The sequence below is a fragment of the Panthera leo genome, chromosome D4 (assembly GCF_018350215.1).
Source record: "Panthera leo isolate Ple1 chromosome D4, P.leo_Ple1_pat1.1, whole genome shotgun sequence".
NCBI classification, from domain to species: domain Eukaryota; kingdom Metazoa; phylum Chordata; class Mammalia; order Carnivora; family Felidae; genus Panthera; species Panthera leo.
The window spans coordinates 82,678,810-82,692,576 of record NC_056691.1 but is presented as its reverse complement, the minus strand read 5'-3'; the positions used below and the strand labels follow the sequence as shown (position 1 = coordinate 82,692,576).

General features: G+C 40.0%; 1 protein-coding gene across 5 annotated transcripts in view; it reads left to right on the top strand.

The window, feature by feature from the left end:
* Nucleotides 1-13,767, top strand: part of DENND1A (DENN domain containing 1A) — a 508,975-nt gene that overhangs the window by 116,978 nt on the left and 378,230 nt on the right. For 4 of the 5 annotated variants that reach the window (XM_042912620.1, XM_042912618.1, XM_042912619.1 and 1 more), the window contains one exon: nt 13,004-13,047. In XM_042912620.1, the coding sequence (XP_042768554.1) occupies nt 13,004-13,047 (44 nt within the window). Of the gene's footprint in view, nt 1-738; nt 788-13,003; nt 13,048-13,767 lie in introns of those variants that run through there. The other variant, XM_042912621.1, reaches the window with a different exon arrangement.

The window sequence follows — 13,767 nt, the reverse complement described above, 5'->3', positions numbered from 1 at the left end:
TAAATAAGGTGATTGGGCAAGGCAGCGCTGGGAAAGGAACTTGTGAATGAAGACAGATAACACATGCTTCATTCCTGGGTATTTATCTCACAGAGCGAACGGTGAGGGAAAGGGCCGCGAAGTGGAAGCACGGCTTGCGTGTTTGCAGAAAGGCAAGGAGACCTGTACGGCTGGAACAGAGTCGGGGGGCAGGCTAGTAGGAAGCGAGGTCAGAGGGTTGCTGGTGAAGGACGACCTAAGTGATAGGATTACTCTGGCTGCTGTGTTGAGAACAGTCTGTAGGGAATCAGAGGCAGGAGCAAGAGAACCCTTTGTTAGGACACTGTTGTAGTGGAATGATGGTGACTTAGACCAGAGTGATAGTGGTGGCGATGGAGAGAAATGGTCAGAACTTGACTTTATTTTGAAGGTTTAGTTGACAGGATTGGCTGACAGATTGGATCTGAAATGTGGGAGAAAGATCAGGAGTTTGGCGTTGGACATGTTAAATTTGAGATGTCTGCTAAGGCATCCAAGTGGAGATGTTGAGTAGACAGTGAGATAAATGAGACTGGAGTTGGAAGAGGCCTGAGCTGGAGAAATCAGTGTAAAGCTGACAGTGCATGTTTGTATTTGTAGTGATGAGACTGAAAGAGACTGGCGAAGGAGGACATCAAGAAAGAAAAGTGAAGTCCAAGGACTGAGGTCTGGGGCCCTTCAGCAGGGAGAGGTTAGCAAGGAGCTTAAAAGAGAAGCCGTGAGTCAGAGGGAAGCTCTGGAAGAGTGTCGAGTGGTGCTTATAGGCCAGGTAAGATGAGGAAGGAGGACTGATAATTGATGTTGGGAGTAAGAAGTGAGTTGGTGTGGTCATTAGTACGGGAGCAGTTTTACAGAAGTGCTGGGGCATAGAAGCTTGGTTGCCATGGGTTCAAAGAGAGTGAGAAGAGAGGAATTGGCAAGCGCGAGTATACTCTTGAAGTATATAGCTGTAAAGACAGTGAAAGAAATGGGGTGGTAGCTATGGGGGGCTTGCCCTTTTACTTTTTTTTTTTTTACGTTTATTTATTTATTTTGAGAGAGACAATGTGAGTGGGGGAGGGGCAGAGAGAGAGAGGGAGAGAGAGAATCCCAAGCAGACTCCACACCAGCAGCACAGAGCCCAAAGTGGGGTCTGAACTCATGAAACTGTGAGATCATGACCTGTAACTGAGACTAAGAGTTGGACACTTAACTGATTGAGCCACCCAGGCGCCCCAGGGGCTTGACCTTTTAAAAAAGCATAGCAGAAATAACTGCACGTTGGCATGCTGATGGGAAAGATCCAGTAGAGAGGTGAAATTAATAACATAGAATTGGTAGAGCAATATCTGAGTTGGCGAGAGGGGATGGGGTCCTGGTGCACAAGTGGAAGAAGGGCCTTGGCAAGGGCACAGACAGTTGATCGTATCAGTAGGACAAAGGCGGAGTCTGTGGGTCAGTGATCTCAAGTGGCTGGAAGACGTGGCGGAGGCTTGTGGGAGTTCTCTTCTGATTAATTTTCTCAGTGAAGGGGCAAACAAGGTAATTAGTGGCAATTGAAGATGGAGAAGGTTTGAGGGGAGAGAAGAAAGTATGAAATCCTCACCGTGGAGAACAAGAGAGTGAATGAATTAAGGAGAATGTGGTATAATTACCTACGCTCACTTAGAGTAAAGAATCCAAATTTAAAGCTAGATTAGTCAGCAGAGTTGGATGTTTTTCTCTAGCCGGTACCGGGGTGCAGGTGGATCATTGGATTTTTGCCAAGTAAGGTTGACAAAGTAAGGGAGGCATAAAGATGTCGAAGTATGGAAAAGAATGGTTATAAAATAGAATTTCAACTGGGTGAGGAGGATAGTGTGGACCTGAGGTGGATAAAGGGGAGTGAAAAGATTAGTAGAGTGTCCCTGTGGGGTTGAAGAATGAAGACAATACTGTAGGGACTGAACTAGAAGGGAGGGTCATGGTTGGAGGCTTAGGTGCTGGAAACTGATTATTGAGGGATTTTCCGTTTTTGGTAACTGCAGAGTTTGGGTATGACCATGGGAGTGAGTAGCTGAGATTGGGTAGAGGATCAGCTCCTTGGCCGGGAGGAGGCCAAGGAATCAAGAATTCAGGGATTCGGAAGGATTGTCTGTGTGCATAGTGGGATCACTAAGACTTGTGGTGGGAGTGGCCGTGGAGTTAGTGTCCGTGCACCAGGATCCGTGTGACTCAAGGAACGAGGAGTAACCCCGGGATTGGTAGATGAGAACAGAGTGGGGGTTGGGGAGTGTAGTTGGAGAGTAGTTTGGTGACCTCAGGTTAAAATCTGGAATTTTGGACGATGAGGGAGAAAGGTCCAGAAGTGGAAACAAGGAACAGAGGCTTCCAGGATGGAGAGGAAGCATTCGGCCGTGGAGAGGGCTCCAGAGGAAGCCAGCATTAGGTCAGGGTGAGAACGTAGGAGTGGGAAGGGAGCTTAGTGCGAAGAGATTGAGAATTCTACTGATCACTGACCAGGAGTGCCAGAAGGCGAGTGAAGGAGTTTCAGTGAGTGTGCCAGTTTTGTTGTTCCTTTGCCAGCTACACTTCAAATTCATTGCACTTGTGATGGAGGACATGGTTCTCTGTCTTTTTAATTTTTTGAAGTGCCAGTGTAATTGAATGTTAATTCATATAAGAATATACAGTTGGCCACGTTTGTAGGTTGTGCTGCCTGACAGCATGAACCGGAAGGGTCTGATTTGGATGTGGGACGAGGAGAAAGATGAGCAGAGCATGTCCCGTTTTGTGGCAAAGCCGATTGATCAGGCTGGCTAGGTTTGGAGGTTGATTTTTAAGAAACAGAGATGAAATTGGGTGGTTTGGTCTTAATGGCCAGGCCAAGGATTCTAGACAAGTCTAGCTTTACAACACAAAGGTCTTGAAAGATGTTAAAAGTGGAAAAGGTCCTCAAAAAAATGGAGTGTAGAATTGTCACATGATCCAGCCATTCCAATTTTGGACATATATGCAGAAGAAGTGAAAACAGGGACTTGCACAAATATTTGTACACTCCTGTTCATAGCAGCATTATTTACGATAGCCAGAACTAGAAGAAACTCAAGTGTCCACAGATAGATGAATGGATAAATAAAATGTATACCCATTCAGTGGAGTATTATTCAGCCTTAAAAAGGAGGGAGGGGCGCCTGGGTGACTCAATCGGTTAAGCATCTGACTCTTGGTTTCTGCTCAGGTCATGATCTCAGTTTCGTGAGTTCGAGCGGGGTTGTCTCTGTCTCCCTTCTCTGTCTGCCCCTCCCTGGCTCACGCCATCTCTGTCTCTCTCAAAATAAATATATAAACTCAGGGGGGAAATGGGAAATTCTGACACATGGCCACAACATGGATGAGCCTTGAAGACCTTGTGCTGAGTGAAATAAGCCAGTCACACAAGGATACATACTGGATAATTCCACTTATATGAGGCACCTAGAGACGGAAAGTAGAATGGTGATTGCTAGGGGTTTTGGGGAGGGGGAAAAATTGGAAGTTATTTAGTGGGTTCAGAGTTTTAGTTAGAGAAATGAGAAAGTTTTGGCAATAGTGATGGTTGTACAGTAATTCAGTAGCTGGACTGTGTACTTAAAAATGTTAAAATGGCAAATTATATATATATTTTACTCTCTGCTACCCTCCCACCCCCCACAAGTGGTATAGGATATATAGGTGCTGCTTCTTTAATGGTACAGACAAGGACTAGGCAGCAATAGCTTGTTTCCAGGGAAAGAGAGGCAGAATTCTGTCTATAAGAAAGTCTTCTGGTTGACAGGCACAGTATATATCCCTTGCTGAGGTGTCAGCTCTATCAGTACTAATGTGGTAGTTTGGCCTTAGCATTGGGGTTCTCAGTATGGTTTAGAGGCAGTGGAAACACATTTCCCAAGTAGGAAAACATTTTCTCTGTGTTCTTATTCATTCGGTTTAGCAAATAATTTCTTTCGTAGATAATCCAAGGATAACCTCTACTCTATAAAAATACTCAAAGTTCATCGGAATTCATCTTTTCATTCTTTTTTTTTTTTTTAATGTTTATTTATTTTGAGAGCTAGAGAGAGCGAGTGCCAGCAAGTTTGAGCAGGGGAGGGGCAGATCCCTCCCTCGAGATCATGACCTGAGCCAAAATCAAGAGTCGGACGCTTAACCGACTGAGCCATCCAGGCGCCCCTTGGAATTCATCTTTTAATTATCATATTTACTAGTTGAATTGAGTGCTAGTTACTTTGGAGTCATTTTATTTATATCCTCAACTTGGCAAAGGAGTTTAAATCGAGAAATTGGAAAGCTCTCATTCATAATCTGCTAAGGCCTATTTCATGACAACATGTTTTGGTTATTTGTCCAGATGTATTCTCATTGTTGAGTCACAATAATAACTAGAAGACAGATCCACGGGAGGACATACATAAATAAAGCCAAAAAAGAAAGCCACTGTTGGATTCTTGGGAGTCTGATGGATCCATGCTGAATCCCAGCTCTGTTTCTTAACTGAATTTGTTCTTAGCCTCACTTCTCTTATTTATAAAACAGGGATACATGTACTTACCTGGCAGAGTTGTTGTTATGATTAATTAAGATAATAAACCATCTCTGGCAACAACTGGGATACATAGGCATTCAGTAAATGGTAGCTGGTAGGTAATATTGTAATTATTACTGCAAAAATGTTTAACGGAACTGTTTCTGAACCCCGGAATGCAAACTTAGAACGCAAAGAAATTAGCAGAAAGGTCCTTCCATTTATACAGAGATTCACCTCAGGGTTTCTGTAAATCTGGGAGAGTCCCTAGTGCATTTGATGTTTACAGATCATTAGCAAACAGATGCCAGGAGGCAAATAAACTGTAGCTTAAGGATTTTCGAACCACTGACGATGAAGAGAAAAGCAGTTTCTGATAAAGTTATAACATCTCTAAGTACGTAGTGGCAGGCAATGGGAAAATTTTAATTGGGTTTATAAAAGTTTATTTCAGGAACACATGTACTTCCAATTTGAGGCATACCTATACATCTGTAGCCATCTAATTTATAGTGCTTGCTTATTTCTCCACTGGGGTTAATAATAAAACAACAACTAATATTTATTGTGTTCTTACTTATATGCCAATGTGTCTTTAGGAAGGAAGCCTGTAGCGTTCAGAGGCTTGTTTTCAATGGGATGTTTTAAAATTGGCCTTTTATCCATTTAGAGAGGCGGGTATTTAAGGAGTGTGTTCTGTTTATTCTATTTTGCCAAAATATGTGTTGAGCAGTTGTAACAGGGCAGACCTTTTGCAGGAGACCACGCTAAGTAGAACACGGGCCCTGGCCTCACCAAATACTGACTCCCTGTCCCCTGGACTGTTCACAAGGGGGCTTGTGGTAGCACGAGATGAACCATGCATGGTCTGGTCCTAGATTCCACGTCTGGCTCTGTCACTTCTTCCCTGAAGCTTTTCCTGTCCTTGTGAAAATTGGGTTCGATGCCCTTCTTTTAATCCTTGCACAGCACTTGGCAAGCTCTGTGGTTATTGTTTAATTCTGCGGATTCTCTGCTAGGGTTACACTGTAGACTCCTTGAGAGAGCAAGGACTGGCCCCTTCCTCATCTGGGCCAGTCACTTCTGCATATTTATGCCGTGAATAAATACTGATTTTCTAATTTTGGACAAATGGTAACCTATTGCTTTCTTTAACGATGATGCACTTATGATAGTCCTAATGTCATAGCTTTGTTATGAAGATAAAATTAGAAATTTTATTTTAAATTCCTATCACAGAGCCTGGCACATAGTGGGTACATGGTCAGTCGTTGTATTTGAATAACTGATGAAGTTCTCTCTTCCCCCTGGATCTGATAGAGGTGTTCTATCTATTTGTGAAAAGACTGTATGCAGTGATGTTACATTTGTAGTACACAAAGGACACAGCTTCATTTAGGTTGAGTCTGAAGTAGTTATTCACATTGGAATAAAAGTCGGACACTTATGGTACACATTCAAAAGAGGGGCTAAAACAAATCCTAACTTACAGGGAAGTTAAATGGAAACCTGGGATTTTAACCGTTAAAAAAAACAAAAAAGGACCTTCATCAATATTTATCAGTTTGATAGATTTTAGCAATTAGTTCCAAACTTAGAACTGATTTTTAAGAACCTAAATATTTAAATAACAATGAAAGTTGAAAACTAGGATGTTCAGCAGGCAAAAAAGCGAAGTATAAGTGCACGTATTCTCTTGACTTTTTTCGTCTCTCCAGTACACCCCCTTTTTCCATTTTAAAGCTCCCTTTGGGGGGCGCCTAGGTGACTCAGTTGGTTAAGTGTCTGACTCTGGATTTCAGCTCAGGTCATGATCTCTCACAGTTTATCGGTTCGAGCCCCACATTGGGCTCTGTACTGACAGTGCAGAGCCTGCTTGGGATTCTCTGTCTCCCTCTCTCTCTCTGCTTCTCTGCCTTTCTCTCTTTCCATCTCTGTCTGTGTCTCTCTCTCACATACATACATACACACACACACAAACATTAAAAAAAAAATAAAGCCCCCTTTGGAATTCGACTTGTGTTTGATTTGGGGGTTCACGTGGCATAAGTTTGATTGAGAATCAGGTTTTCATAGACCTTTTGTGGATGGAATTAATTATGAAAAATATTTCAAATTATTGGTAAGTAGCGGCATTTGCTAGTCAAAAGTCTATCACCCTTCCCTAGAAAGAGAGATGAAACTCCCAAGATTTTACTGTGTAATGTCAGTGGACTTATTTGTAGAACAGTTGATGCGTTTAGGACTTGCTGATTCACTTAATTGGTAACTGTACTACATTCATAAGTCCAACAACTGAAAACAATAGGTCAGTGTCTGCTGTTTATGCATAAATAGTCACATCAGAGCAGGATATGTCTGAAAGGCAGAATCTGTTAGTTTGTGGAGGAATCTGGCACGTGAATGGTTCCATTGCTTACCCTTCTGAGGTGGGTCGTGGTCTCCTTCCCTGAATAATGTTGTTTGGGTTTTTGTTGTAGGTGTAGACGGTGACCTGTTCTTGTGTTATCAGGCTGGCTGCTGTTAAGTAGTATTTGAATGTGTTTTAAATGCCAGTGTTGAGGGAAAAGGCTAGACTGGATACATAGTTTTAAAACCAGTGATGACTCAAAGTTTTATGTTTTACCGCCTTTATGTTTTAGAGCAAAAAGTTAAAACCTACAATAATTTTTGTTTAAGAAATTCCACTTTTACATGGAAACCAAATGTTCATTTAAAGGACTTTGAAATGCTTTTTATAATAGTGAATTATATTCCTTTGTAATTTCAGGGTAAAACCTGCATTTTGAAATCAATAATTTTTTGAGAAGAAGTAATTTTTAATTTAAAAACATTTTTTTTTATTTATTTATTTATTTATTTATTTATTTATTTATTTATTTATTTTTTAGCGTTTATTTATTTTTGAGACAGAGACAAAGCATGAACGGGGGAGGGTCAGAGAGAGGGAGACACAGAATCTGAAACAGGCTCCAGGCTCTGAGCTGTCAGCACAGAGCCTGACGCGGGGCTCAAACTCACAGACCACGAGATCATGACCTGGGCCGAAGTCAGCCGCTTAACCGACTGAGCCACCCAGGCGCCCCTTTAAAAACATTTTTAAAGGAAAGACAACATAAATTATTTTGTTCCACTGTTAAGAAGAAGGAAATCATGTTGATGGTTTTTTTTTTTTAACTGTGTACAACATTTGTAATATTCCTTTCAAAAATACATTATTTTTAATAAGTAAATTTTAACTATGATAAGTGGAATAGTTTAGTAGAATAATTGTATTTAGTTAAAATGCTATACTAATGATTTAGGTATTTTGGAATATAAAGTAAGTGAAACTGACTCTTTATAACAGTAATGAGTTTAATAGGTAGTGTCCTTAAAGCTCTGTTTTAGTGCAGTCCAGTTTGCATTCATACTGTCCAGAAACTTTAATGCTACATTATACAAAAAAAAAAAAAAAAAAAAAAGAACTTCTCTTCATGAAGATTAAAAAAAAAAAGTTTATTTCTGAGTGCGTTTTGGGGAAGATTGAGCTCGTCCTCAAAATATACGACTTCTCAGACTACTTTCTGAGAGTGACCATTTTCAGTGTATAAAATTTGAAAATGTCATTAGGGAAAGAGCAGGGTAATGGACTATTTCCCCGTTTGCAGCATATTCTCATCTTCTCATCTGGAAAATTAAATCTGATTACAGCTCGGATTAACATTTACGGTTGTGGGAGAGAGGAAGATGGTACCTTAAACAACATGGAATTGAACAATGAGATTCTATCGTTTATAGCTAATTTTAAAGGCTAGCTTTTGAAGGGAAGATTTTTATAATTGTAAGCTTTAATATGTTCACTGTTTTGTTTCTTACTGACTGAAATCTCCTAGAGGTAATGACTGGATAAACTGAGAGGGCATTAAATGTAATGTTTTCTGCCTTGATGCCTACCATGTTAAAAGTGAAAGCAATGTAGATTCCCGTGTTGACGGCTACATTTGCAGTTTCTCTGAAATTTCCTAAAAGAGCTCCAGCTCTAGAAGATTGTGGCGTTTGGTGAGTGTGCCGTTGTTACACATTTCATAGAAAAATGAAGTCGGTGTGTTTTTCAATAGTCAGTTCAAGTGTCATGCCTTGACCCTTCAAATGGAGTCCTTGGTGTGACAGAGAAAAACAGGCAAATAACTTGGTAAGGTGTGAGTGTGTGCACACATACTGGTTCCTGATCTGCAAATGAGCCCTCATACATAACCACAGTACTTTTATGAATTATTTTGCATTTCTGTTGTAAAAGATCTGTCTACCACGTTTTCTAGGAACTTGAAGCCTAAGGCAGAACTCAAGGTTTTGGAGCCTGTGTAAAATAATTTATAGCACCGTTCCAGCAAGTCTTGCCCAAACTCTTATTCTATTAATTAAACATCCTGTGGCAATCTGGTATATCTTAAAGATTTAAAGTATGTTACGGTAGAAGACTAGAAAACATGAACAATTGAAGTTGAAGAAAATTAACCTTTCTTTAAAAAAAAAAAATCAAGACATATTTGTTCTGAGACTTTTTTTTTTTTTTTCCCCCGCTGTGAAGACATAGCGTCTTAAGCATGGTCATGTTCGGTGCCTGAATCAGATCGTGCTGTTGGGATTCCCGTGCTGTGAAATGTCTTAAGTATGGAAATGCTTCTGGTGGCTTCCAGTGGAAGTGGTGCCCATGTGTCTTTGTGGAGACCTCCTCTTGCAGGGCCACGGTGCTGGAAGCAGGGAGTAGCCCATCACATGGACATAATGCAAAGCCTTGTCCCAGAGCCAGCTGCCTCTTTGAGGTGTACGTAGTTAAGAGATGTATGGACTCTACCATACCATGCGTCTTGTGGCGAGATATTTTTAATACATTTTTTGTCGAAAAGTATTTTCCTGAGAGATGATGAAATTAGTTTTTAATTTCGTTAAGAATCAACCACTTAAATCTGGAGAAAGTTGCCGAGAGAGAAGGAAAAGGAATGTTCTTAATTTTCCTTCAGGGGGACAATTCTTAGAGAAAAAGCTTGACATATGCCCATGCTTCTCTTCTCACTGCCAATTGCCTAAGCAAATTGTTGCTTTTTTCCTTGGTAGTTCTCTGATCTGCAGATTTTTGTGTTGAAAGTTAGCTGTTTGGTGACACTGCATTTGGCGGTGAGGGTATGAATGTGAGAAGGTGTTTTGGAACATTAGCAATTACAGTATTGGATGGTGGATAAAGAAATAGATATATAAATATTAGACCGATGCACAGTTTTCCAGTGTATGTTATTTTCCATATAAAGATATAGAACATTTCATAAAATGTTCCCAGACCATTTAAAACTCAAAGAAATGCAGCTGATGCAATGAAATACATAGAGTCCTTGTAAAAACATACAGACACGCAAGTGGATTGCTGCCAGACAGAAAATTTAAAGGCGGTTTGCTTAACTGCAGGGTGCTACGTTTTGCACAATGTGCCATGCTGAAACTGTTAGTAAGGCGGGTGTTGTGTTGCTTGAGAAAAGCAGATTGTATTTGGACCTTTTAAACTCAGATGTTTCCAATGTCGATATTTTGGTGACATTATGGCATTATGATCGACTCAATGTGAAAAAAGAGGATTTCACTCTACTGTGCAAAATAGACATTTTAAGGAAACTCAAATCAATTTTCGTCTTTTTTGTTAATTTTTACAAAATTCCTTTCATAGTGTTTTATCAGATCGGATCTTTAGCTAATGGAATGGGACTTAGTAGGTTGGGCTTTGGGTTTTAAAAAGCATTGCCCTTCCTATCTGCCCCCATTCCGCTTTAAAAAAAAATACTGCTTTAGAGAATGTTAAGAACCCATGAAGTTTGCTTTTGTGACCCTCAAGGCCTTAAAGGAAAGCACAAGCTTTATGCTTAGATCGTAGTAAATAATAATCCATGTATTCTCTTGGAACGTGATTCTGTAAAACTCTGGGCGTCTCACTTTGGGGTTAGTCTGAGGACAGTTGGAGGAATTTGATGATGATGGTGGTTATGCCTACCACTGAGGCAGTGTTGAGGATGGCATGATTTGAATGAGTTCCATCTTGGCATTCCATGGTCATCTTTACCGTTAGTATATTAAAATAAGTTGAGTTTTCTTTTTATCTGTGCTTTCTTCTCGTTTTAAAGTTCTGCACTGCATATATGAATAAAATACATTTTCTAATTATTAATGTAGTTTCTTATTAACGTAGTTGACCAAGGATGTAAAAACCTTCCTTCTCCCACCCATGAGTAGGAAACTTATTTTTTAACTTGAAGAATATATCACAAATTTTGGTTTTTGACATTTGTCCCCTCAGAGAATGGTGATAAGAAGATAAGTCTTTGTGTTTTTTGCCATCTTTATTTTCATGAGTATTTTTGTGGTTCCTGAGAAGCACCAACTACTGCAAGAAAGAGGACATGATATTAAAGATGTATATGTGAGTCATTTCTGTATGAGGTTTTCTGGTTAAAGAGTGTTAATCACATGACAGTTGGAAGAAAAAGAAGCCTTAGATTATTTTGTGGCTTTCTGAACTTGTTTTTTACCATTTCCCTCAGTGGCTTGCTTACAAGTGCATTTTTGTTTCAGTCTTGGGCGCAAATTTTAAATCCTAATACGCCAGTTTTTCTCTGCACCAGGGTGACGTACGTATGTTTCAGGAATTGGAACCCCTGTCTCTTACGGAAGCTCTCCCCACCCCCACCCCAGCAGCACACTTTGAGAGGTTTGATAGGCATCTGGCTGTATCTTTGCATCCTGCTGACTAATTCTTCCCTGTAGACCTAGTGCTGCTCAGCCCACACCGTTAGCGCCCTCTGGCCTCCTGTCCCAAGAGGGCCAAGTTCTTGAGTGATTTCAGCCCTTCCGGCCAGAGAGAAGCAACAGCTTCTCAGCTTCCTCAGGCTTACTGGGGCAGCCGTGCACAGTACCTCAGAGGGGGTCACTCCAGAATTCTGCTGGTCACAGTCTACACGGGTCCTTTGTCCCATCTACTACTTGCAGATGAAGGTTAAGAAGGAAATTGGTCCCCAGTTTGTAAGTCAACCAGAAGATCCTTCAAGAAGAGTTGAAATGGTCTACAGATAGTTTCAGCTTTTTTGCATCACCCATTGGTGGAAGCTTTGTTTTTTTGGTATGCCTTTTTGAATATTCCTGCTTTTGTTACTACTCTTGGGTTTTGAAAAAATAACATCCATTGACTTGAATGACTTGAAAACTGGTATTTCTAGGGTTTAAATGTAGTATGTGAATAGGCTCTTTGTTTTCTCCCTTTTTGATTCTTTGCTGCAGAGAGGTTATTGGCTGCATTGTTGTGTTGTGATTTGGAGGGTTTTAACTTTTAATGTGGATTCACTCATCGAGAAGTAAACTGATGATTTAAAAGGTAGTTATGAAAAAAAAAAGATAGCTCTGAAAACCGAGTAGCGTATTTTGTGATCAGTGTGCGAGGGGACCCTCAAATACTATGCTTTTCCACAAGCCTTTGCACTGATATGTGATTTCTCAAATATGTAATATTATTATCACTCCCCCATAATGTGTCTCTGAGGAACCAAGTCTTACTCTTATTAGAAAAGATTGAATGTTTTCCTAATCAATAGCAAATGGAGTGCTAATAGCTTTTAATTAGTACACTTCTGTATTGACTTGCAGACGATGGCATTGGATTATCTTGCAATTATGATTGAGGAATCAAGTGAACCCTTTGGTAATTCCATTTTAAACAGATGGCCATAAAAGGTGTTTTCACCTATGTATTTTTATAGTTTCTATGCAAGTCTTATTACGTTCAGTAGAACATAATATCCCATTTCATGATATTTTGTCTGCACTGCCAAGCCAAAAGTCTATTGTTTGGTTCTGTTTTGAAGAAAACTTCATCTGGTTTTATCTGTATTTTCAAGAGTTCGTGAGTGTTTTGCTAAGGGTATATTTTATTTTGAAAAGCAAAGAGTTTTGCATTTGTTCCTTGAAAGAATTCTTCTCTTACTCCCCCCCCCCCGCCCCACCCCCCCCCCACACACACTCACACACACTCACACACGCATGCAATCTGAAACTGGTGTTTAAGGTGGTTTATCAAGCCCACATCTGTAACTGTGAAAAGGAGGCTTCTGATTAGAGAAAAAAAAGTCAAGCCAGGTTTAAGACTCATTTTCTTTGGAAAAATATATTGAGTGCAATTTTCAGCGGGCAAGATTTTTGCATTAGGTAATAGTCTAAAGTTAACAGTAGCATCAGGTCTTCAGAATTTTTCTTTTTTATATTTCTGGAGGAGGGTAATGGGAGTGCCTTGCCGAGTCCGTCCTTGTGCTCATCAACATAGCAGCCTCAGCTGCCCCCCTTGGATCCCCTGCCAGGGCTGCTATCATCTTCTGATCAAATATTAATGTGTGATCCTCTGCTTGCTCACTAATCCAAAGCCAATTAATATTATCTGTCAATTATTTACAGATCCTGAGGTGCAGAGGCAATTCCCGGAGGACTACAGTGACCAGGTTCGGAATGCGTAATTAATTTTTTACATGACAAAATTTATTTCAGAGTTGTTCAACATATTATTACTGTTCTTTTTACTGAAAGAGATAAATGAATTTTTAGAGGGAAGAGAAATAGCAATTAGGAACCCGAGACAAAAAGTAAAAACAGATGAGGTATCGGATTGAAAATATTGGTGCTAGATTTGGGGTGTTAACCTTCAGGAACAAATGCACAAAAAGTCAGGAAGAAAAATCTATCACAAATTTTTACTTTTTACTTTGAGGTATGCTGTAGTCTGCAGTTCGTTAGGAAATCCTTTTTGGGCTGCCTGTGAACTTTTATTTATTTATTTATTTATTTATTTATTTATTTCTTATTTATTTATTTATTTAAATGCTATTTAAGCAATCAAGAACCAGCATAACAAAAAAAGAGATGATGTGGAGGGAAGTTTATAACATTTCCTGGAATTTGAAATAGATTATGAAGCTGTGTGTTATGGTAGTACTCCAAGAAGAAGATACACATTCAGGAACGGTCTTCAGGGTGAGGTTAGTTCTAATGATGGTAGTGAAAGTTGAGGTTGGCTGGTTGGCCCTGCCATCTCGAATTTCCTGTATCCCGCAAGCATGGAGTGAAGTGAAAGGAAATATTTTAGTCACAGAATAGCGCTGAAGTTGTGATGTTGCTCTACTCTTGATAATTAGATCCGGGTTATACATTCTGGATTCCAGTGT